The sequence below is a fragment of the Nycticebus coucang genome, chromosome 17, assembly GCF_027406575.1.
Source record: "Nycticebus coucang isolate mNycCou1 chromosome 17, mNycCou1.pri, whole genome shotgun sequence".
Taxonomy (NCBI): domain Eukaryota; kingdom Metazoa; phylum Chordata; class Mammalia; order Primates; family Lorisidae; genus Nycticebus; species Nycticebus coucang.
The window spans coordinates 30,012,328-30,038,285 of NC_069796.1; the positions used below are offsets into that span (position 1 = coordinate 30,012,328).

At 39.3% G+C, this 25,958-nt stretch overlaps 1 protein-coding gene and 1 pseudogene across 9 annotated transcripts in view; both read right to left on the reverse strand.

Moving 5' to 3' along the window:
• Positions 1 to 756: 756 nt before the first annotated feature.
• The window catches only part of ACSL6 (acyl-CoA synthetase long chain family member 6), a 61,936-nt gene continuing 36,734 nt past the window's right edge, over positions 757 to 25,958 (reverse strand). For 7 of the 8 annotated variants that reach the window (XM_053566521.1, XM_053566517.1, XM_053566520.1 and 4 more), the window contains 9 exons: positions 25,664 to 25,798; positions 23,003 to 23,098; positions 21,684 to 21,756; positions 19,643 to 19,731; positions 18,813 to 18,929; positions 15,160 to 15,303; positions 14,148 to 14,249; positions 12,833 to 12,904; positions 4,640 to 5,104 (listed from right to left, as the gene is read on the reverse strand). In XM_053566521.1, coding sequence (XP_053422496.1) covers positions 4,967 to 5,104; positions 12,833 to 12,904; positions 14,148 to 14,249; positions 15,160 to 15,303; positions 18,813 to 18,929; positions 19,643 to 19,731; positions 21,684 to 21,756; positions 23,003 to 23,098; positions 25,664 to 25,798 — 966 coding nt within the window. In that variant the 3' untranslated portion in view covers positions 4,640 to 4,966. Of the gene's footprint in view, positions 2,340 to 4,639; positions 5,105 to 12,832; positions 12,905 to 14,147; positions 14,250 to 15,159; positions 15,304 to 18,812; positions 18,930 to 19,642; positions 19,732 to 21,683; positions 21,757 to 23,002; positions 23,099 to 25,663; positions 25,799 to 25,958 lie in introns of those variants that run through there. The other variant, XM_053566518.1, reaches the window with a different exon arrangement.
• Positions 24,135 to 25,460, reverse strand: LOC128568716 (cyclic AMP-dependent transcription factor ATF-4-like; annotated as a pseudogene). The gene has a single exon (XR_008375201.1). The product of XR_008375201.1 is annotated as a cyclic AMP-dependent transcription factor ATF-4-like (transcript).

Genomic DNA, 25,958 nt, shown 5'->3' on the forward strand with positions numbered 1-25,958 from the left:
ACAAAGAAATGGAGGCACAGGAAACCAACACTTCTTAGGAGAGAGGTGGAAGAAAAGATGCTAGCTAGCCTTTGTGTGCTGAACCAGGGAATGTGAACTTTATCTTGGAAACCATGGGAAGTCACTGAAGGAATATTAAGCAGGAAAGTGGCATGACTAGATTTTCAATTTAGAAAGATTTCCCTGGCTGAAATGTGTATGGTGAAATTTGAGGAAGCTGGGGTAGAAACATGAAAACTTAAGTGCTATTAATATTCCAGCCAAGAGACATGAGTAGCTCAAACCACACTAATAGCTGTGAGAATGGAGAGGAGTAAATGACAGAAATACGGAGAAGGCAGAATCTACATAACTTAGATACCACAGAATACACCATTTCAAGAACTTGTACTCATTAAGTTCTAAATGAGTACTGTATATGAATAAGACATTATGGAAAGGCTGTTTTTAAAGGCCTTTATAGTGGAAAACTTGAATAGTTATTTGTTCTAACAATACAAAAGTGATTTAAATTTAGGACACATTTGGTGATAGCAAAGTTCCAACAGAGGCCTGGGCTTCTCTGGATGCATCATAACTTCTTGGAATTTGGGGAACCTTACAGAGGATGTTGATTGTAGAGGATGTAGAGTATGCTGGATGGTAATTTAGCTTGATACTATGTTTACCATAAGCACTAACTATGATTGATAATTTTCAAATATACTAACATGAGATTATATTATATAACCATATAAAATAGTAATTATAGACAACTTTGAGAAATGAAAAATGTTTATTTTTTACAAAAATTTTCATAAATGCATTTTATACTTGATATGCATGCTACTATAACAAAGCAACTGAAAATATTACAGTTAAGATACTTTTATGCATATTTAAAAAGTAATATTTTAATCCCCCCAATTTTAAAAAATTGAAAGTAGAATAGCAATTCTTAAAAAAACACGCATTTCCCCATGCAATCATAGCAATGACTTAACCAAAAAAATTAAAATAATCAGTCAAGGAACATTTAAAAGCCACTGTCACTTCATGAAACCCTTTCTGTTTGGGACCAAGTTTAGATATTCTTGTATTCAATGTACTTATCTATTTCCTCTGTGTTACAACCATTAATGCCTTATAACTGAAGACTTTCTCATTTGGAGCTTTGGCCTCACTTGAATGGTAATTCAATTCTTACTGCAGTTAATTGTAGACTCACAGAAAGGGCTATGTAGCACACTTGAGAATACATTCAGACTACTAAGATCCTTTTTTCATTCTATGTAAACTGTTCCTTAAAATTAAAACCAGGAATAAAATACAGCCAACTTATGATATACCAGTTTTATATATGATTATTCATCCTTTTTTTCCTGAGATATTAAGCAAGTTTGTAAGTAGTCTGTTTTCATGCAAAAAAAATATATTTTCCCATTCTTTACACTCATTTCATAGCATTTTGTATTTTAAATAACTATATCACATTTGTGCTTTATACATTTGGAAAATAAAGGCTAATTCATTTTCTTTACTGCAGAAAAATTAAAGATTTATTTGTTCTTTGATGGGTAATATAATCAATTTAAAGGCTGATTTCAAGTTGCTAAAACATTATTGTCTGTAAAAATTCCAATGGAAAGTTCTATTTTTGTTTCCTCATACTTGCAGTTTTAATTAAATTTAGAATGAAAATGTGACTTCCTTATGTGAGGGAGACACACTATGTTTAATCCTTGGACTTAGGAGTTTATGAATTCCTTATGCATGTATACAGACCGACCTAGATCTACATACTATACCTGGCCAGAGTTTCCTCTCCCATCTCGAGAGGAAGCTCAGTACGTATAAAGACATTTTTTATGGCAAAAGGCAAACAAGATTAGATATATATCCTGCTTTATAATATACATAATAGGGTTAATTTGTAAAATCTGAGAATAACTAACACATTGAATAAGAAACAGATAAAAATGCCAAATATTTAAGAACACATTTATGCTTAAGTAACTGGTTCTCTGTCATACCTCTAGACTTAAATAGGATCCAACACCCATTATGAATATGACTGTCATAAGCAAATAGGCTTTTTCTATATTGGTTAATGATAAACACACTTTTTTCTCGCCCAAAATAAAGTTGGGAAATCTGAAGAAGGACTTTTTTATTAATACATTTTGTTTCATTTCTCATTTATTAAAAAAGATTAAGTGGCATTAAACAGAGAAATAGATAAATGTACATGCAATATATTTAGGGTCCACCATTACTTTTCTCAGCACATCTGCACTAACCCAGTCATCGGCCCAAGCATGATGATTTCCACACAGATCTGGAAGTCTAGTAGAAACATTCTTAATTGAAAAAAAGGAGAAATCTTAAGTTGTTCATAATCAATCATATCTATTATGAAATATAAATAGAACCAAAATAAGTTTTAAATTATTTGCTTATATTACATTGTTCAAAATACTTTTAGAATCAAAGTCAACTATAAAATTTTATTGAGGGGAAGGACAGTGAGAAACAACTTTTTGTTGAAATGTGAGGCAACTTGTTCTTAAAATAGTATGAATATCCAATTCAGGTAACAGTTTTCACTTTTAATTAGTCAAGTATATATATTAAATATAAAAAACTAATGATATACAGATGTGGCCTTGGACATTTTAAGTATTTGTTTATTCAGAAATGCCTTTAAAAATAGTGTGCATAGAACTAGGTCATTTATTAAATGTCAAATTTATATGTGTAGGCTGGGCATAGTGGCTTACTCCTATAATCCTAGTACTTTGGGAGACCAAGGCAAGAGAATTGTTTGAGCTCAGGAGTTTGAGACCAGCCTGAGCAAGAGCAAGACGCCATCTCTACTAAAAATAGAAATATGAACCAGGCATCATGGTACAAACTGATAGTTCTAGCTACTTGGGAGGATGAGATGGGAGCATCACTTGAGCCCAGGAGTTTGAGGTTGCAGTGAGCTATAATGAGGGGTGATAGAGTGAAACTCTACCTCAAAAAATTTATAAATGTAGCAGTGGATATGGCTCAGTGCCTGTAGCTAAGTGGTTAGGGTGCTGGCCATATATACCGGGGCTGGCAGGTTCAAACCCAGCCCAGGCCTGCTAAACTATAATGACAAACTGCAACCCCAAAATAACTGGGCATTGTGGTGGCACCTGTAGTCCCAGCTACTTGGGAGGCTGAAGCAAGAGAATGTCTTAAGCCCAAGAGTTTGAGGTTTCTGTGAGCTGTGATACCACAGCACTCAACCCGAGGGTGACGTAGTGAGACTCTGTCTTAAAACAAACAAACAAACCAAACAAAAAACATAGCAGTAGATATTCAGAGAGAATACACCCAAGGAATATTTAAAAGATGGGATAAATATACAAGTGAAACTGTAGTCAACTTTTGACCAGACTCCAACAGGCCCACATGATTTTGCCATTTTTAACTGACATTTGCTATACTTCCTCCAAGGGAAAGGAGCTTCTGGACAATGTACACATAAATTTTGAATTAACACGTAATTTGTTCATATGCTTTCAGAGTTCTGTCTCTACAGAAGAAAAATACTTTCCTAGGACCATGCTTTTTTCAGATGCACAGTCCATAGCTTAGAATTTCATTGCTATCAAATGGTATCTGGGCTTTAATTATATAAAATTGTTGGCACTGTACAGGGTATATCTAAATACATTATACAAAAAAGGAGGTTTTTGTGGTTAAGCTTAGGAGCATTTAAAGATTTTAGGAATGGAATTATGCCATCAGGAGCTATTTCTCAAACTCCTGGCTTCAAAGGATCCTCCAATTTCAGCCTTTTAAAGGGCTAGAATTACAGGCAAGAGCCACTGTGCCCAGCCTCGAGATGTTTCTCCGTGATGAATTTATAAGGTTTTGTAGGAGCATTTTGAAGAGGTTCTTCAAAATTATGTTGTTGAAAAATTATTTTCTCTGGAAATAACATACTCTCCTCCCCACATCCTGCCTTGATAGTTTTGCTGAAAGAGGGTGAAATAGAATTATAGCCATATTGGGTTTAACAGGCATGGCACGGATATATTAAAAATGGAAGACTGAAAGACCCCAACAAGGAATATGGGTTAATTGCTGCCCACCCTGAGAAATAACTGAGTTTCTTCTTCCAAGTCTTCCTTAAGGGTCCATTCATTGTAGAGTCAACAGATACCTTTTAGGATTTATTATAGTAAGAAATCCATGAATAGATCTATATTATCCTTGAATCGTTTTATATGACATATTTCTAGGTAGTTCCTGGTTATTTTAATTAGATAAATAAATGGGAATATGTATTGAATGATATTTGCAAGTCATACGTTGTTATATAAATATAACATTAGTTTAAAGAATGTATGAATTTTCATTTTTATGAATATAAGTAAAAGTCAGAGAACTTTCTCACCTATGATAATATGAATTGCCATGTTTAAGGAATCTGAAGTTATGCCGAATGTGAGTTATCATGTTTTGCGTCAGCATGATTCTGTACATCTAGCTTTAATTTTTAAAGTCTGATTTCATTGTTATTTTGACAATAAGTTATTGAATGAGGTAGTCCACATTGCCTATATATTTGCTGTATCTGGTTGCTATTCCACAAATAATTAAGTACAGTATATCAGTTATATTTTTCCTTTATGTTTAATAGGAGTTTTGTGAACATTGAGAATATATTACTTTTAGTGGTACACAGTTCTTGAGAAAATATCTGGATTTTTACATTGCCATTTGTGATATTTTTAGCAGCCCATTACAATATCATTTTAATAAAAATAAAGTGTACTCGGTGATGATAGAGAAAATATTGTTAAAGACATCTTGGATCAGGAAAAGGGTCAGCCATCAAATCAAGTACTTATTCATTTTCCGCTGTGTCATTTTGACTCATTGCTTTCAAGAATAACTATAATATTGCTACACAATCCATTATAGTGAGAAGAACTTTCCTTGAACTTCACATGGAGACTGAGTAAAGCTCTTCTATTTGTTTTTTGAAGTACTCTCTCAGCTCAGGTCTCTTAGCCTTTAGTGTTGGTGTCAGCAAGCCATTTTGAACTGAGAACATGTCAGAATGGATGTGAATGGCTTTAACCTAAAAACCAAATGTAGAATACATCTTTAACAGGAATAGAATGCTGTATTTATAGTATATACGTTAAAAGTAAACAGGCATATGGGAATAGATAAATTGATATGCAAACACTATGCTAAGTAAAAATTATGTTCATAATGTTTTAGCCCATTTGACATATCTAAAAGCTACTTTTTATTCCTTTTTTTAAAAACTAATACCTTGCTCATTGGATAAAAGTGACATTTTTCCTTCCTACTCATCCACTTAGCCGTCCATTTGTCCACTTTCCATCCCTTCATCCACTAACAGAAATGAATTAGTTGTTTATTCTGTGTGTATATCTTTGAAGATACAAAGAGGAATCATGAATGCTCCTGCCCTCAGAGAGTGCACATTCATATCTATAGTACAGAGACACTGGCAATTGTCAATATGGTATACACAGCACAAAGGGCACCTAACTCAGTGATAATGGGGAGAAGGAGGAGCAGTCAGGGAAGACTGCAAATCAGGTAAGTGTTAAAGAATGAGTAATAGTTAACTAGCAAAGGTGGAGAAGTGGACAGAGAAGGGCATTATAGGCAGAGGGAACCCCAAGAACAAAGCCATGAGTGGGAAAACATGGAAGAGTGTGAAAAGAATTTCCAAGTGGTTTCTTCTTGTTGTTATATAAAATAGGAGGTAAAGGATATGAGGGATGAAGCTGGAGTAGGGGAGGGGCTGGTTTATGGAGGAGCTCAAACTTTATTCAGAAGGTACTGAACGTTTTTTAACAGAGCAATGACATGACTGAATACACATTTTAGAAAATCTCACCACAAGAAATGAGGAGATGGGTTTTTGAGAAAGCGAAGATTGGAATCAAGGCAACTAATCAGAAGGTTCCGGTTAATACATGGGAATAAAGATAAAAGCCTGCATTCAGGGTATTAGCAGAGAAAGAGACAAGTAAACAGTTCTAATAGTGATGCAAGGATGAACTGTCAAGATGTAGTTAAGTGGCAGGCAGCCTTAAGGACTGCCAAGTTTCTGGTTTGGATGGCTGCATAGAGATAGTAGTGCCATTCATGGGAGGAGGAATATAAATAACATCTGACTACAAGTTTAAAAAATGTTCTGCCATGGAATTTTTATCAAATCATTAAAGGGGGCATGGAGAAAAAAATTAAAAATAAATAAATAAATGTTTTAAAGGGGGTCATGGAAGGATCAGACTTAGTGTTCATACTATTTATTTCCACGAGGAAGATGCCAGGCCTCCTAATACAAAGCCTCTTTAGAGCACCAAATGGAGACCAGAAAAGATAGAGAGACTGATCTAGCAGGGCCTGAGCAGGGTCCCCCAGCAGAAAGGGTCAGAGTCAGTTCTCTAAGAATTTTGTGATCTGAGCTGGGACAGAATCCTGGAGTGACACCACCTCTAAGAAATTGTATCCCATTTATAATTTGGAGAAGTCCCTGATATGCCTCTTTTGTTGAGAGTTCTTACCACAAAAGGGTGCTGAATTTTGTCAAATGCTTTTTCTGTGTCTATTGAAAGGATCATACAGTCTTTGTTTTTGTATCTTTCTATGTGATGGATGAAATTCAAAGATTTGTATATGTTAAACTATGAAGCCCACTAGATCATGATGAATTATTTTTCTCATGTGCAGCTGGATTCAGTTTGCTAAGACTTTATTGAGAATCTTTGCATCTATATTGATAAGGGATATTGGTCTGTAGTTTTCTTTCTTAGTTGTGACCTTTCCTGGCTTTGATATCAAGGTAATATTGGCTTTATAAAATAAGTTAGGAAAGATTCTTTTCTTCTCAAAGAACATATATGACAAACCCACAGCCAACAACATATTGAATGGGGTAAAATTGAAAGGATTCCCTCTTGGAACTGGAACCATAAAAAGTTGCCCACGATCTCCACTTCTGTTCAACATAGTGCTGGAAGACCTAGCCTGAGCACTCAGGCAAGAGAAGCAAATCAAGGGTATCAAAATGGGGAAAGAAGATGTCAAATTATCTCTTTTTTGTTGATGACATGATCTTATAGCTAGAAAATCCCAAAGATTCAACCAAGAGATTCCTAGAATTGATAAATAAATTCAATGAAGTCTCAGACTATAAGAATAAATGTACACAAATCAGTAGCTTTCATATACTCCAACAACAGTCAAGCTGAGAATCAAATCAAAGACAATACCTTTCTCAGTAGCAACAAAGAAAATAAAATACCTAGGAGTATACTTAACAAAGGATGTGAAAGACCTCTACAAGGAGAATTATGAAATACTGAGGAAAGAAATAGCAGAGGATGTAAACAGATGAAAAAATATACTATGCTTGTGGGTTGGTAGAATCAACATTGTTAAAACGGCTATACTATCCAAAGTGATTTACAGATTCAATTTCCACTAAAATACCAACTCCATTTTTTTAAGACCTAGAAAAAATACTTCTATGCTTCATATGGAACCAGAAAAGACCCTGAATAGCCAAGGCAACCTTATATAATAATATCAAATCAGGAGCCTCACTTTACCAGACTTCAAGCTATACTATAAGACTATAGTAACCAAACAGCATGGTACTGGCACAAAACAGAGACAGAGACCTATGCCTCAGAATAGAGAACCCATAGATGAAATCATCCTCATATTCCCGTCTGATTATTGACAAAACATAAAAACATACACTAGGGAAAAGAATCTCTGTTTAATAACTGGGAAAACTGGATAGCCATATGTAAAAGACTAAAACAAGATCCGTACCTCTTACCACTCACAAAAATTAACTCACAATAAATAAAACACTTAAATAAACCCAAGGCAGAAAACTATAAGAATTCTGGAAGAAAATGTTAAAAAAAAACTCTGTATATATCAGTCTAGACAAAGAATTCATGAAGAAGATCCCAAAAGCAATTGCAGCAACAAAAATAAATAGGACCTGATCAAATTAAAAAGCTTCTGCATAGCCAAGTGCACAACCAAAAGATCAAACAGACAACCCACAGAATGGGAGAAAATATTTGGATGCTATATATTTGATAAAAGAATGATAACCAGAATCCACAAAGAATTCAAGCAAATCATCAAGAAACCACCAATTTCATTAAAAAGTGGGCAAAATATATGAACAGAAATTTTTCAAAGGAAGATATACTAATAGTGCTCAATGTCTCTAATCATTAGGGAAGTACAAAGCAAAACCACAAGGAAATAGTATCTAACTCCAGTGAGAATGGCTTGCATTAAAAAGTCTCAAAACAACAGATGCTATTATGGATGTGGAGAGAAAGGAACTCTTACTCACTGTTGGCAGGACTGCAAACTTTGCAACCTCTATGGAAAATTGCATGGAGATACCTCAAAGAACTTAAAGTAGACCTTTGGGTAACACCCAAAAAAGGTAATTTTACCAAAAAAGACACCTTCACTCAAGTGTTTATAGCAGCACAATTCAATTTGCAAAGATGTGAAAACAATCCAAATGCCCACCTATATATAAATGGATTAATAAACTATGGAGTACCATTCAGCCATAAAATATGGCAATCTAGTATTTTTTATGACAACTTGGCGGGAACTGAAAATCATTCTTCTAAGAGAAACCTCACAAGAATGGAAAAACAAACACATGCACTCAACACCAAATTGGGACTAATCAATCAACAATTCAGTGCACATATGGAAGTAAATCTCAATGAAAATTAAGCTGGGGAAAGATGGGAGGAGGGGATGGGTAAATTCACATCTATTGGGTATAGTGCACACTATCTGGGTGAAGGGCACACTTACAAGTGTAACTTTGACTCAATCAGTACCAAAAATAAGGTAAATAAAGAAAACATATACCCTCTAATAGTCTGAAAAAAATAAATCAACTATATAAATGTGGATCAAAGATAGATAAATAAAGAAAATGATTTGGGGGAAAAAAAGAAAAAAGAAATTGTATTCCAAATGACAAGTAGAACCCAATTCAAAGATTTTCTTTTGAGATAATATGCCCATATCATTAAATACTGAACAAGGCTATAAATTGCTGAAACTTTAAATAATTAATTAAAAACATATGTTAAATACAAATACACATTCCCTTGTTGTTTTGTGTAATTGCTATTTATTGAGCAACTACTGGGCATCAGGCATTGTGTTAGGCCCAGGGACACAAAGAAGAAGAAGGTATTGTCCCTGACCACATGAGGCTTACAATCTAATGAAAGATGCTGCAATATGCTACTACTATTTTGGAGACAAGCACAGAGAAGGCAGGACAAGTCAGTTGTTTCCCTAGTATCCACTCCACACTTCTTCTATGTCAGTATAACCCTGATTTTGGTTTGAGGCTGAAACAATCTATGTCAATCATGATAATCCTGTTCCCTGATTTTCCATCCTCCCTTGCAGCTAGGAGATAGCAATGAGATCTTTTTATGGATAGTAAGAAGGGAAAGTTTTGCTTTCCTAATAAAAGATTTAGACATGGATATCTCCACTCAATTCCTCCTTTCTTTCTTGAATGTGGACAATATCCAAAGTTTTGGCAGCCACTTTGTGATTATGAGGTAATAAGCCAACATACAAACAATGAAAAGTGGAAAGGCAAGAAGAGCCTAAGTCCTTGAGGACCTGCACCTACCTTGGACCACCTTCCTTCCTTCCTTCCTTTCTTTCTCTCTCACTCTCTCTCTCTTTCTTTTTTTTTTTTTGAGGCAGGGTCTCACTATGTCACCCTAGGTAGAGTGCCATGACACCAAACTCATAGCAACCTTCAACTCTTGGGTTTTAAGTGATTCTCTTGCCTCAGCCTCCCAAGTAGCTGGGACTACAGGCGTCCATCACAATGCCCAGCTGGGAGTTGTTGGAGTTGTTGGTTGGAGTTGTCATTGTGGTTTAGCAGGCCCGGGCTAGGCTCAAACCCGCCAGCTTTCGTGCACGTGGCTGGCACCTTACTCACTGAGCCATGGGTGCAAAGCCAGACCACTTATCTTTTAACTTCTTATGTGAGGGGAGAAAATTCCCCAACCTGATGAATTTAAGACACAGTCAGGTTTTTGTTAGAGCCGAATACATTTCTGGTGTACCACCTAACCCAGGCTTGGGCAGGATTAACTGAAAAAGGATGCCTGAGTTGAACTTGGAAGAATAAATAGGCTTGAGCCAACTAAAGATAACAAGGGGAAAGGGAGTGGTTACCATGTGGCCTAAGGAAAGGAGGGTACCCCAGGCTAAGGCAACATGTGCCATACCTTATCTGGGACATTACAAACACAGGCTGAAGCATGTGGCATAAATAAAGAAGAAGAAACAGATGGGACTGAAGAGATAGACTATGGCCCAATTATAAAAGATCAATATATGTATCTAAGGAGTTTGGACAAGGTTCTATAAACTATTTTTAAGCAGTGAGAGACAGAACACAATTACTCTGTAAAGAATGGATAAAAGTGGGACAAGAGTAGAAACTGGCAGATTAGCCAACAGGCAAGAAGGAGAGTGATTTGGGCTGTGAAGTTGGCTATAGATATGGAAATAGACTTTTGGGTAAAAGGGACAGGACTTAGTAATTGGTTTGGATAAGTGTTAAAGAAGGAGATATAAGAATGGTTCTAGACTAAAAGTCTAATCAGTAAGTAGAAAAAATAAGTTGAACACATTGTTTTGCCAACACTGACTTTTATAGGGCTGAAAACCTATAGTTGTTTTTTTTTCAGAAATGAATCAATGATAAAAATTTTCTGAGTTATATAATTATGATATATTTCCCATAAGACCAAACTACCCAATTGTGAACTTGCAAAAAAAGTACGAGAATTATTAATCTCCATTTGTGTCAAATACTCCATAAAGCAGATTTTATAATTTTTATTTAGCAGAGTTTTTGTTGAAGAAAGAAGGAAAGCAATAATTAATGTTAGCTTCCTTTCCTAAAATTACATTCTTGTCATTGAAAAGAGATTCTATAGGGTTTTTAAAAAATATTGTAACATTTAAACACAGCATTATAATAAAACACCATGTTTCCAATTTATGGAAATTAAAATATATATATTTATTTCTAATTTGAAGTTTAATTCAGATCAACCCAGTTTCAAAGGATGAACTCTTAAAACATTTGCTGAATGATTTAAACTTTGGATTTGGATATCTATTTGTGTGTGTGTGTGTGTGTAATTAAAGTGTCAATGGACCTCTCATTTTTCAAGAAGCAGTAAAAGGAAAAACTGATATTAGATTATGGATTAACTGAAATAATTTATGTTGAGCTTTGGATCACAACTGGGAGCATACCCTACTCAGGCACAAGGCCTGGTTTTTGCTTTCGTGCGGTCAGCTGACCGAACACACTGGCTATAGTGGGGAGAATGCCATAGACCAACAAAAGGGAAAATGAGAACAGAGAAAATCAAGAGGCAAAAGCCTTGGCTGTAGAATGAAAGGTCTCTGGGATGCCACATGACTTCCCTGTATTTGAGGTTACCATGGTGAGGACAGATTATTAGAGCAGAAACTCTGCTTAAGGCATGTAGAAAGTTAAGAACACATCTTCTCTCATTAAAAGATCTAATAAGAGCAAATGGTTAACACTGGAAGCTTAGCCAAAAGTCTCTTTTAAATGTAATCTTAAGAGCTGGCATTTTTTTCCATGAAGAGAAATGTGGATGTTACTACGCTGTTTGCCCTCGTGTCAAGCCTTTCATGACCAGCAGGGGTCGAGCAGGCCTTGTGAATACCGGGATGTCTGTGGGATCTGAGAGGCTTAGGCAAGCCTGTCTCCTTCAAAGGAAAAGCAATATTCTTAGACCCCAAAACCATATTTAGATTTCCTCATTTTGGAACTTAAGAAATTACAATTTTAATCTGTGGAAATATTTTTTATTGTAAATTAAAGCACTGTAAGAGTTTAAGATTTAAAATCGGAACATGTTTTTAGGTTATCATCAAATGAGCATACAAAATTTAAAGATTCTTGTAAACTTTACAGACGCCAACACCATACTGTAGTTGTTGGTTGTTCCCACCAATGGGGGAAATAAAATCATATGAAAAAATTATTTCAATGAAATGTTTCTTTTACAAAAAAAAATGCTTTTAAATAAAAAAAAACTTTACAAAAATCAGTATATTAATATTTTTTCATTGGAGGAATTTTTCTTTTTGAATTTTTGACTAAAGAGGATATATAGATGACATATAGAAATAGAACAAAATATGCTCATGAACTCAGTTATAATAAGTACACAACCTTACAAAGACAAAAGTCTTAGAGGGCTGCTATGTCTTCTCCTAGCACATTTTTTTATTTTTTGTTTCTTCTTCTCTATAGAGGACATGCTGGGCTGACAGATCATTGTCCCAAGGAGCCAAATCTTTCCAATGTCCTGCTAACAAGTAAGCTTTGCCTGCTGCATCCAAGAAGACAATCCCCATAAAAATAAAAATAGTGGCTTGGGAAACAGACCATGTACACATGATCTACTAGTGACAGCTAGGGTACTATTTCAACCTTATGAATGCTTGTGATTATAAGGACAACGAGCACAATCTCACTTGACATATGACCTATTTTAGTTCAGGAGGCAGGTTGTTGCAGAGCCAGCTTGAAACAAGCCTTTAGGGGTCTGCTGGTACACAGCCTGTCAGCAGGCCACACCATAAAAGGTAAGGAATCTAGGTCAGGGTCACTGTGGGTTAATTTTTATCACTGCCAAAGGGGCTGTAAGAGTATTGGGATAGTAATAGTTACCTGTTCAAAAGAATGGAGTCCACTTTCTTTTCCTAACCTCACCATATCTTCCAAAATGGCTTTCTTCAGATCCTGAATTGAACCATATGAGTAAAATTACAAGACAAGAACACATTTCACAATGGAGGTAGAGGAAACAACACACTGTGAGTAAAGTGCCACTGGAAACGGTGGGGACATGTGCCCCCCTCCATGCCCTCTCACATCTGAGGCTGACATTCCCCAGTAGCATACCAGTTACCACTTCTCTCATCAATCAGGTAAGTAAGTGCTAGAAAGGCCAAAGGAGTGACCATGAACAATAGGCTGAGGAACCACTCAATTTTTTTTAAAGCAACCCTTTGGGCAGGGCATGGTTGCTCACATCTGTAATCCTAACACTCTGGGAGGCTGAGGTGGGAGGATCAGTTGAGCTCAGAAATTCAAGACTAGGCTGGGCAAGAGAGAGACTCCCATTTCTACTTAAAAAAAAAGGAAAGGAAAGAAAATAAAGAAAGAAAAATTAGCCAGGTGTCGCAGTGAGCATCTGTAGTCCCAGCTACTTGAACTTGAACCTAATAGTTTGAGGTTGCTATGAGCTAGGCTGGCATTATGGCACTGTAGCCTGGAACAACAAAGTGAGACTCTGTTGCTAAAAAAAATAAATAAATAAATACATAAATAAAAGCAACCCTTTGGTTAGCCTGGTGAGTTGATGAGCCCAGGGCCCAGTTGGATTGGTAGGGTCTATGGCTGCTGCTGAAATGCTGAAATGGACCTTGTGATACAAGGGGCTGATGCTGCATAGCAACCCGGTGACCTCCTCCACAGAGCCCTGCAAGTGCCACTAGATGAGTTCAGGAAGTTGTGAATGGCTAATGCTCTAAGCAAGAAGAATTGTGTTACTTTTATAATTCCATGACTGCCTTTCCAAGCCCAGTAGACACAAAATCCACCTCACATTTGGAAAGACCAAGACCAGTGAATAGGAAAGCCTACTGCTCACATCTGATTCTACTGTTAACCAGCTATGTAGCCTTAAGCAAGTTACCTCCCTCCCTAGATTCTACTCCAAGCTGCAAAACAACAGAGCTGGGTAAACTGTCTGTGATCTTTCTGCTCTAAAATTCAATAGTTCATTAATCTTTCTAAGAAGAAATATGAGTTTATTCAGTAATAAGAAAAGATAAATCTCTGATTTAAGATTCCTATCCTATATATTAGAAATTCCCAACAAGTTCAAATTTCATTACTCTACAGTTTTTCTGTCCTCTTATTATGTGAAATCATAAAATGTTCAGCAACCTTTTAGAAGGAACAGCCCTGAGACACTAACCTTATTTGTGCAGAGCTCTGCATACGTCCCTCCAATTCCTCTCTTCTGGGCCCAGGAGGGCATGACTTCAGGGTCAGGCACAACAATACCCACCAAAAAGGCCTGCAGTGCTCACCAAAGGAAAACAGTTATGACAAAAGCTTTTAAAGTGTTTACTTGTAGTCCAGAATTAAAATTCTTAGGCTCTACCCTCTGCTAAAAATAAGGACATGCTTATGAAACATTTCTGCCGATCACATATTCTTGATGGCTCATTTTCTGATATATTCCCCTAACTTTATAAAAACATAAGTTTAGGAGTATTAATAATCAGTAATAGGTATCTTTCATTTTCATGCCAATCTTAAATCAGCTCGTCTTTAGGATGCTAATCAAACAACTCTATGATTCAAATTCCATGAACCAAAATATATGTTTCCCAGGATTTCCAGACCATTTTGAAGTTGCTTTATTAATATAATCCACATTCATGAAAAAATATATTTTAATTTTTAAAGCAATATTTAATTATATAACTGTAATGAGAGTTTAAAATACATTATCTTCAATATCATAGGACATATTCATGATCTTTCTGACTTCAAATCTGAATGATATCAAAGCAAAATAAGTATTAATCCCCTCTCAATAATTAATTATATAAACTATCAGGACTAGCACCATTATTTGCAACACTGTACCATTATACCCATTAATCTGTAAAGTTCATTGCATATTTAAAAATCAAAATGGTAGAAACCCTGAATCTGGCTTTAGCATCACCCTGTTCAAAGTAGCTGGAATATAAGTTAAAAAGAGTGGGAATGTTCATTACTACTACTTCAAGCAACTTATTTGGCCTAACTGCATTTTACCAAACTGTAAGTAATTAAGATTTTCCTTTAAAAAGAAATTTTCTTTCATGATTTAAAATGCAAAGGAGAATCCTGGTGTCTGATTGGAGATTAATATTTAATCGGAATTTTTCAGCAGGCCCAGTGCATGTGGGAAGGCTGAAGCCCAGGGGCCTCACCTTTAAGCTGTCCCCATGGACATAGACTTGTGCCACAGGCTGGCTCCGGATGTAGATGTTCTCAATCTTCTCAGGCGCAACATATTCCCCCTGAGCAAGTTTAAATATGTGCTTTTTCCGATCAATAATTTTAAGAGTTCCTGCCTGTAGAGTTGAACAAAACAGTTGCATAAGAAGATGGCACGCCTAGGCCTGAACCCCTCACTCCTCAGTGCCATAGTCCTTCACTACTGCCCTAAGCCAGCCTCTCCCCACAGCTGACCCTGCCCCAATTTGCTCTTTAGCCTGTTATGTCTGTTCTTACAGAGCTGCTGTGCAGCTGGAGAGATACTATGTACTGCAGGTTGATGGTACCCAAGCTCTGCTGGGCCTTGAGTGCCCTCTGTTTTTCCCCTTAGCAGTGGCCCCTGCCACCCACCACCTGCCACCCTCACATCTACTTGCAGGTGTCTTCACCTCCTCCTTCTCAGAACCCACCTCCCTTCCACCAGGGCTCTTGCTCTAATTGTCCTTTATCTTACCAGCATCTTTTGTTTCATTCCTTTAAACCATACACAGACCTCTTGCGCAGCTACTGCCTCTACTCACAAAGAGCAGCCTCTCTATCCCCGGGCATATAGCAAAGATCTGGTATGATTTGGCTACCTAGCAGCCAGATGGTACTAGAAGCCTAGGCTCCTGGAGGATCTCTGCAGTGGGCAGGTCACATTACACCCTGAGCAGTAAGTGCTGGTGCCACTGGCTTCCAGGTCCCGTGCACACCTTACTCTCCTCAACCTCTATGTGTTTCCATGATGATTAGGTGGGCTTCTCTCTTTCAGCTCAACCCTTGAGTGTTGTACTTGCCTCCCTCCCATCAGTGCACCTTGACATAACCCCAAGTTCTCTCTTTATTGGCCACTCCTATGTCTGTCCAAGCTTCTGGCTCCTCACTCACCTAGAGCCCAGCTACCCTCTGAATATGTTTGCCCCTTGGGATGTGACACACCACAAATGCAGGTCATGACCATCCTCCTCGATCCTGCCCTACCTCACGCCTGGGATGGCCTTGCTCTTTGTCTCTCCTGGGATCTCTAGCAGGCAGGATTGCCCATCCTTGTTCATAAATCCTGCTTACCTCCATCCCCTCCTCCCATCAAAACCACTTGTTGACTACTTCAACTGCATGATCCACCAAAGGCAGAGCAATCTCTTCAGAAGAGGGAAACAAGCAGGCTCTGCTTTGTCAGAACCCAGGCTGGACGTCAGGTGCCTCCCCTACACTAGCTCCTCTGGTCCTCGTGGAGCCCACTAACTGAGTGTTGTTACCCCTGTTTCACAGATAAGGGAAATGAAGATCATAAAGATCAGTTAACTCCCCCAAAGTCACACAGCGAGGGGATAGGGGAACCAGGATTGGAACCCAGGTTCTTCTGGATCAAAAGACTATGTCTTATCCTTGATCTACCTATTACTATTTCAAGATAATAAGTTTTTAAAGTTTATAAATTGTCTTTATAGACAATTTCTACCTAAGTTTAAAGAATAGATCAAACTTTGCACATTCTCTCCTAGAAAACAGGAAAAAAAAAAAAACCACTCACCAAGTCATTCAGTATGCTGACACCAAAACCATAGGATTTGTGTATTAAAGGAAAATTGCAGGTCAATTTCATTTATGAATATAAATGAAAAGGCTAAATATAATTTTTAGAAAAATAATATTAGCTGGGCACAGTGGCTCATGCCTGTAATCCTAGCACTCTGGGAGGCTGAGGCAAGTGGATTGCCTAAGCTTACAGGTTTGAGACCATCCTGAGCAAGAACGAGACCCCATCTCTAACAATAGCCAGGCGTGGTAGACGTCTGACGTCCCAGCCACTCGGAGGCTGAGGAAGGAGGATCACTCAAGCCTAAGAGTTTAAGGTTGCTGTGAATGGCACTCTACCAAGGGTGACAAAATGAAACTGTCTTAAAAAAAAAAAAAAAAAGAAAAGAAAATGTTAAAAAGGAATATCATAGTTAAGTTGAATTATGCCAAAACTGCATGATTTGCTTCACACAAGAAATACATGTATAGAAATAAGTATTTGTCTCAGAAGCTGTAACAATTTTAATAAATTTCAACAACCATTTAAATTATTAAAAAATGGACTCTCATAGACCTCTCCCTGCCTGTCTTAGGCTCTGTGCTCAAGATGCAACACTAGGTGCTTTAAATGAATTGGTTTATTTGCTCTTCACAACTCCTTGAACTATAGGTGGTTCATTCAAGTTACAAGGCATCAGGGGTTTTGTGGGACTTCAAGCTTTTATAATTTTGAGAGCCCTCTTCATGAAAAATAATATGAAATGATATGTAAGGCCTTGAAAGGGGTTGATGCAAGTGAGGATCCCTGAAGCCTAAAGCTTCCTGAGCTGACAGGGCAACCCACCCTCTGACAGGTGTCCAGGGCCCAAACACCTCTCTGGCCTCTCTCCTCCACACCTATGGGCCTTTGGCTGGAATTAGTTGCCTCACACCTCTGCTGCCTCTATTCTGCACACTGCTCTGACTGTCCTTCCTAAGCTCTCCTCTCTCCTTGGAATATGACTCAGATTCTGAGACTTTGATCCAGTAGGTGCCTATTGTCCTCTGCCTTTCCCCGGGTGAGTGTGCCCCCACCCAGCTCAAGCCAATCACATTGGGTTGGGAACTGTCTAAGGATGCATATCTTCCCTGAGCAGAGTTCTCGGCCTAGGGCACATGCTGAGGATACATCCTTGTCTGCCATAAACATGAAGGTTTCTGAGGGGAAGCACATAGATCCAAGCAGGAGTACATCCACTTACCAGGCCGCAGGGCCTCTGGGTGGTCTCATCATTCACATGCCTGGCTTATCACCTTAAAATGTCCATCCCAAATCTTAGCAACTTCCCAGAGACACAGGAGGGGTTTCTGGGGTAAGCTGCATCACTCTCAGTGTCAATGACAAAGCTTTTTTCTGGTCAAATCACTCATCTAAGTGTCTCCCATGTGCCAGGCATTGTGCTAAGTGCTTTATAGCTATACTCTCATTTCTTCCACGCAAGGATAACTGTAGACATAAACAATGTTATTATCCTTATTTTTAAAATGACAGACTGAGGCAAACTGGTTTTGGCTAAAAGGTGGGGGATATGGCCAAAGAATGTCATGAAGCCTTGCTGTCTGATTCTACAATTAAGTCAAGGTCAAGCCCAAGGGAGGGATGAGGCTTTGCTCCAGGTTGCAAGAGCAACTGCTGGCAGAGAAGAGCTCAGGCATCCTCCTATCCAGCTCCAAGCTTTTCTCTCTGCTCAGTGCCACCTCCTGGTTGGAGGCCTGCATCTTTGGGCTCATAGGCCCTGCACTTCCAGACTCCCCAGAAATACATACCCCCTGCTCTTTCGACTCCACTATCAGATTCCACTCAGTCAGATCTCTTTCTGAAAACCATTAAGCATAGGGCATTGATCTCTAAGACCCCAGCTATAAGCTCCTATACAAGTGCCTCTTCACCTTCATGAGGCAGAGAGCCTCCCAGTCTCCAGAGGTACTCCTGAGTGACTAATTGTCAGGGAGGATGTGGAGAAGATGCCTGCCTCAATAACACAGATCACACACCCTCTCACCACCAAAACATCTGTAACTCCACTGTTCTAAACATACGCACCGGCAGCCACTTCCCGATGTCTCCAGTGTGAAGCCAGCCATCACTGTCCAAGGCCTCATTTGTCCTGTCCTGATCTTTCAAGTAGCCTTTGAACACATTTGGTCCTCTCACACATATCTGTGGAGACAAATATCCATGCCTTCTCTTAGCCACAGCATAAGGAATACAATGACAGGAGGCTGTCTCCAGGCATATGCAGAATAGATACACTATCCTTCAGGAAGACCAGCACCATAGGAGCGACAGTGATGGAAACAGGACAAGGAACAGACACTAGCCATCTGAACTGCCTCCTATCTTCTCTCAAGCAGCATCCTCCCCATATTTCCTCCCTGCCGTGGTCACCCAGCCCTCTGCCTTCTCTTCTTCCTCAGGAGCCCCCCAGCCTTGTCCACATGCTGCTTTGTGTCACACTCAATGGGGTTTCATCACAGATATTGATAGCTGGTTGATTCTACCATAGATGCTTGAGTCCCCTGTTTCATGACCAGCCTTCCCATTCATTCCCATGGAATGAATGAGCATAGGCCAGCTCTATCTTCCCCGTCTACAGATCATGACAGTTAGGGGGGAAAAATGGATTTTTAACAAACTTTTAGGAATTCTAAATATTGATTTGGAATTTAGAGCAGCCCAGTCCCAGCACTAGAGGTTTGTTGCATCATAAACAGGAGAGAATATGCTGAGTTTAGTTGAGTCAAATTAATCAGTAATTTAAAATAATTTTATACATAGGTGAAAGGAAAACAATTCCATCCCAACTGTCTTTGTCTGTTTCTACTCATTATGGTAGTATCTACAGATGTGAATGTCTAAACCCTTAAGTTTACCTCGCCCTCTCCTTTGCAGGCCCAGTAGTTCAGTTCTTCGACATCAACAAGCTTGATGTGATTGCAAGGCAGTGGTGCCCCTACATGCCCTAAAACACCAGAGTAAGACGGCATTTGTTAGTGTTCAGATCAGTTGCAGCATAAAAGATGGTCCATACCCTGTAAAACCCCAGAGTGGTTAAAATGGAGAATTATGGATGGAGAGCAAGACACCTTTAGCGGGGCATTTGTCACTGGCAAGTATTGATGATAAAACAAAGTTCAGAGGAAAGCAAAGGACAACTTATACTTGGGCTTTTGTTTTATGTCTGAGTGTTAAAGGGCAAGCAAGATCCTGCAGGACTTGCCACAACTTGCATAGGGGCTTTAGGTGGTGTGGAGGGCTTATACCCACACCAATCACAGGGTCAGGATTTTTTATAACAGTGCCCACTTGGAAACATTTCTCCCATTGTCAGATTACGAGTCTTGGTTTGGAGATCATAAAATATAGAAATCATTGCTTTTCCTCTAGTCCCCAGAATATTGATTAATGTGTGTAGGAATCACCTAGAAATCTTGTTAAATTGTAGATTCTGGTTCAGTAGGTCTAGGAGAAGTCCTGAGTCTACATTTCATACAGGCACTGAGGTAATGCCGCCAGTGCGGGTGCACACACTACTTTCAGTAACAAAGGAATAGAAAACTGGGATGAAGCAACTTGCCCTCAAAAAATAAAACTCCAAATTCCTTTGGTCAAATTTACCACAAAATTACATTTTCTAAGTCATTTTCTAGTCATTGTTTGTGCTTGTTACATAGTTCACTACCAAGTTGGAGGTTTATTGACAGAAAAATGAGCCACATGCATGAAAAAGAGAAACGAATAAGACTGTACCATTTGGTTTCTCTTTGGACTCCCAAACCTTCTAAAACACTGCACACAGATACATATCCTCTTATGCCCAATACCCTTTTCAAGTTGTTATGGTAAGGATGAATAAAAAAGACAAAACTTCAATAGTTTCACATGGAAAAATTTAAAGGATGACAAAAGAGGGAGGAAAGAGAATCTGAGAAGATATAAGACCGTGACTGGTCAATATAATATGGTTTTAGGAAGAAAAACTTAATGAGTGGGACTTCTAAAGATGGTTCCTGTAGGAGATGTGCCAGTGTCAGAGTAACCAAAGAATTTATATACAAAATAGGCTTCATTTAGAGATAGAACTAAGAAAATATGCTTCTATATTTGGCTTGGACAAATATGATTTCATTTAAAATCCACCTATCATGTTTCTGCTATCTCAAGGTATTCTGAAAATCGTATTGCCTTAAGGAGCATATTTGTTGCACATGCCCATCAGCTCAAATTTTCCAGTTTGTATTTCAGCAAACTTAAGCACAAAGAGTGGCCCTAGGGTCACAGAGGAAGTGGGGTACTGAAAAATTCTTTTGCTGAGTGGTTTTATGAATCTGCCAGCGTTTGGTCTAAGTCAATGATGGTTAATCTGTTGGGTACCTACTACAGATTTGCTTTTCCCTTGCCCTGAAAGATGAATCTCCTCCGAATGAGGCTGTGGATGTGAGCTGCTCCTTTCTGAGGTTGCTGCTCCTTTCTAGACAGTAGCACAGACCATGGCTCCCAACAGTTCCTTGGCCACTATGAATCTGCTTCTCCTTTACCCAAGTTATATCCATTATAGCCTGAATCCTTCACTCCTCAATGTCTGTAAACAAGGCGGTGTAGTATCTAGAATCTGTAAACTTCAGTATACTGATATTATAAGCATTTTTCCACCTGGGATTTTATGTTCTTATCTATTACTTTTTATATAACTTCTATTTATCTATAAAAGGAATAGGAAAATAAAAAAATATGTAACAAAGAAAACAACAGATCCATAATGCTACAACCCAGACATAACTTCTATTCATGTTTCTCTATTTCTTTTGCTTTTCTCCTAAGTTTCCTGAAATCTACTCTCCATGAAGGAGTTTTAGAGCCGGCTGTTTTTATCCCACAGTAGCTGTGAACCATCCAGTCTCTAGCCCATCCCACCTGAGGTCCAGTCTCCAGGAGTGGTGAAAGTACAACCAGCTGTGCACTCAGTTTGGCCATAACCTTCATAAACCTTCAAACAAAACACAGAAACCACATTGTGGACACACATACTCCCAAGAGTTGAATGGCTGTCCTTTCCAGTCAGCTAGCTTCCCACTGAACATCTGGCTGCTCCATGATGAGAATGGCAGGAGGAAGGTACTCTGGAAGGAGATAACTCCAACTCCAGGTGAAGATGAACACAGACAACAGGGCGGCCACATTTGCTTGGAGGAAGTGCTATTTTTACCACTGACATTTAATAGGTAAGGCTATAATAGTTTGGGGTAAAGATATCTGATCTATTTTATACCATTGATTCTATTTTTCCCTTGAATTATATGCTAACGATAAACATTTATTTTTTTTTCAATTCTTTTATTTATTTATTTTTTATTCTTTATTGTTGGGGATTCATTGAGGGTACAATAAGCCAGGTTACACTGATTGCATTTGTTAGGTAAAGTCCCTCTTGCAATCATGTCTTGCCCCAGAAGGTGTGGCACACACCAAGGCCCCACCCCTCCTCCCTCCTTCCCTCTCTCTCCACTCTATTTTTTTTTTGTCTCTGTAAGATATTCCTTATTTGCATAAATACAAACAAGCAGGACTTGCTGCCTGTTTGTGGGAGAGTCTGCCTATAGAAATGATCAAGCCATGTTGGTGTTAAATAAGAGGACAATGTAAAAAGCTCATAACTTCAGAAGCATAAAAATGTAAGCATGCACCGTTATGAAACAGACATGTCTACTTAACATACAAGCCATCAGCTACAACCATGGTATGATGCCCAGCATATGTAGGAACTTAATAAATATTAATTGAATGGATACATGAAGAAACACACTTTTAGTGAAGGCAAAACCTAATGAACCAGATAACACATAACTGGGCTGTCATCCCTTCCCTGTTCCCCTTTTCTGGGTTGGGAGATATTTGGTAGGCTGAAGAAGGCAGAGATGCAATCTAGGGGTGGTATAGATTCTTCAGCATAATGACAATCCATATAAAGCTTATCTGAGCCCTTTCCCTTTGCTAAAAATTTCCAAGGGCCCAGGTAAGGTAATCTGCAGAACAGACACACCTAGGCTTTCCAGATATGGCATAGCCATCTTGGCTTTCACTGGATCTGGGCTTTTTTTATCCTCGGAGGAAGGAGCTTTTATCTCACAAAAATCTTGCCCCTGGGTATTTCTCTGTCCTTCAGAGAGTATTATAGTTTTCCTGCCCTAACATACTTCCCACTCTCCTCAGGGAAGGCCACACAATGATAATACCTGGCACCCTAGAGCTGCCCGGAGGAATCCTAGGACTGCTGGCGATGCAGGGGCTGCTCCAGTAACAATCATCCGCACACACCCACCAAGACTGGCCTGCAGGAAGAGAAAAGAACGAGAGTTTGTAATGCCTGAGATGGCCTCCAGGCCCTGTGGGCCCCAGCCAAGGTCAACATCCAACAGCTGAACCCTACCTGGATATTAGGGGTAGGATCAGAAACAAGGACTGAGGCTGTACAGCATGTGAGCTGAGGACATCCTTTCCCCTTCCTTCCAAATAATAGATCAAATCAGCTCTGCAACCCTACTCAACATATGACCAATTCTTTTATGTCTTTTGAGATAAGTGCCATTAGTCCATGGGGAATTCTATATTGGTTCTCCTTTCCTTAAAATATATAGCTCCTCCCTTACTGTCCCATCATCTACAAGCATCCAAGACAATTACTTAGAACAATTTTTCCCCACTTCCATTTTAATGGCATGGCTTTTTCTTTCATTTGTAAATCAATACCATGCTTTATTTACTATGCTCTACAGAGGACAAAGAATGCTTGAAACACTTTGTTTCTCTAAGTTGAGTACAGAGAGTTTAAATATTAATTTTCATAACTGAAAATAGAGTACCAAGAAAAAAAATGAGGAATGCTACTAATTAACTACAGATTCCTTGAGTAGTGCAGAGCTTGAAAACTTTAGTGGAGGTGCAGAAATGAGTAATTCATGATTGGTCTGGTTTGGGAGAGGTTAAAGGGACAGGAAACAGGAAAAGAAAAGATGATTCTTAGCCATACAGCTAGAACAGCATGCTGCTGGAAAGCCACCATGACTTGAACTATCAGGAGGGGAAAGAGGACCACTCACTGGAAAAGCCACCATGGAAATTAAAGGACCTCTTACTTCTCAGGGGTCCTTCCTGGTTGCCTTTTGGCAAATATAACACATCTCCAAAGGTACAAAATGGCTACTTTAACATTTCCCTGGTAGCTTAAGCTTCCATTTCACAACAAATGAGTTCTTATCTTACTTCACAAGTTATAGGTTGCTGGGATGAACTTCTCTAGTTCTCTTGTAAGGTAAAAAAAGGTCTCTGTATCTCACGTGATAATTGCTTATTCCTTTTTTTTTCCACTACAAAATAATTTATTGTAACACACAGCTTCAGCACTGGAGACTATGTACAAGCACACAACACTCCTGACTGCCTTAACTAGGGGACCCTTTTCTTCCCCCTTGCTTTGCGGACCTCTTCAATCAAATCTTTCAGGTACTGGATCTCCTTGGCCAGGGAATCTGCCTTCTCTTTCAGAGCCTCGTTCTTCTTTTCCAGTTCTCTGCATTCACCAGCAAGGGCTTCCTGCTCTGCTCTCTTCCTCTGGCGGTACCTAGTGGCTGCAGTCTTGTTTTGCTCCATTTTTTCAGCTTCTTATCTAGCTTCTCACCCTTTACTTTTGTTGCTACTATTTTCTCTCCAGGAGGGTCATAAGGTTTAGGGCGGACAGAGCCACAGAAGACACCTGGAGATAGCAGGCTCCTATTTGGAGAGCCCCTGGAGGTAGAGGGGCTATGCTCTAGGACTCTGGGCTCATACAGATGCCACTGTCATTATCTGAGGGGTGTCTTCCTCCTTTACACTGAGGAATCATAGTAATTAAGCAGTAGAGTCTGGCTTTCTATCTCCTTCAGAGATATCCACTTGGCTGCCCAGCTCTAAACTAAAGGAATGATCTGGAGTAGAGGACAGAACCCCTGGGGATAGGGGAAGAGGTTGCAAGAAGGTGAAGGGGGCAACCTGATCGGTTTTTGTTAAACCTTCTGGGAAATGGCCAATTGGGTTCACTGTCTGGGGGGGCTCCTTGTTAGTCTCCTGGACTAGGGGGGCAAAGAGATCACAGGTGTCATCCAACGTGGCCAAAAGCTCATCTGGCATGGCTTCCAGGTCATCCATACCCAACAGGGCATCAAAGTCAAACTCCTTCAGATCCATTTTCTCCAACATCCAATCTGTCCCAGAGAAGGCATCCTCCTTGCCATTGTTGGAGGCACTGACCAACCCATCCACAGCCAGCCATTCGGAGGAGCCCGCCTTAGCCTTGTCACTGGAGAACCCATGAGGTTTGAAGTGCTTGGCCACCTCCAGGTAATCATCTAAGAGATCTAGGCTTTCTTCAGCCTCCAAACCCAACTGGTCGAAGGAGGACATCAAGTCCCCCGCCAACACCTCGCTGCTCAGGAAGCTCATCTCGGTCATGTTGGGGGGATTTGCTGAAATCCAGGAATGTACTTAATTCGCAGGTGTCTTTGTTGGTTACAGCAATGCTGCTGCTGGACGCTGTGAGAAGCGCCATGGCTTAAGCCGCTGGGGGTTGCGGTTGCAGAGCCTGGTGCTGCTGCGGCTGCTGCAAAGGTCAACGCTGCCGCAGGCACTACTGCCTCTAATACGCCACGGTCGCCGCGGACCCCTCCTGTCGGAGCATAGCTGGATTGAGCCAAGGAATCTGTTTCTAAGACCTCACGGAAGGAAAATAGTGCACTACTTTTCAAGACTTCCAAGATCAAAGAGTCACGCTCTTCCTTCTGCTGCCAAAGAGCGTGGAGGGATTTGTCGGACACGCCTCGCTTCCGGCGTTGGCCCAAAGAGCCGCTTGTTCATTTTCTTACCTGAATCTTATTAAAGAAGAGTTCATCCCAGATACTGTCATTCCTGATGATTCCATTCCGGATCTCAGCCTGCTTTCGCTTTGCTGCAAATTCCAGGAGCCAGCGCTTTAACGGTGTGTTTGCCCGGCTGAAGATCTGACGGACACAAATTGGAAATGGCTGTTGGACCTGAATAGTTCACCTCCACACATGTCCCCCAGAAAGAAAACCCAGACTCATCAGTAGAGAAGCCACATTCCATTTTACCCGGCAGGAGGCCGCTGAATGTTAATACTGGCAAGGTCCAAGCATGTTG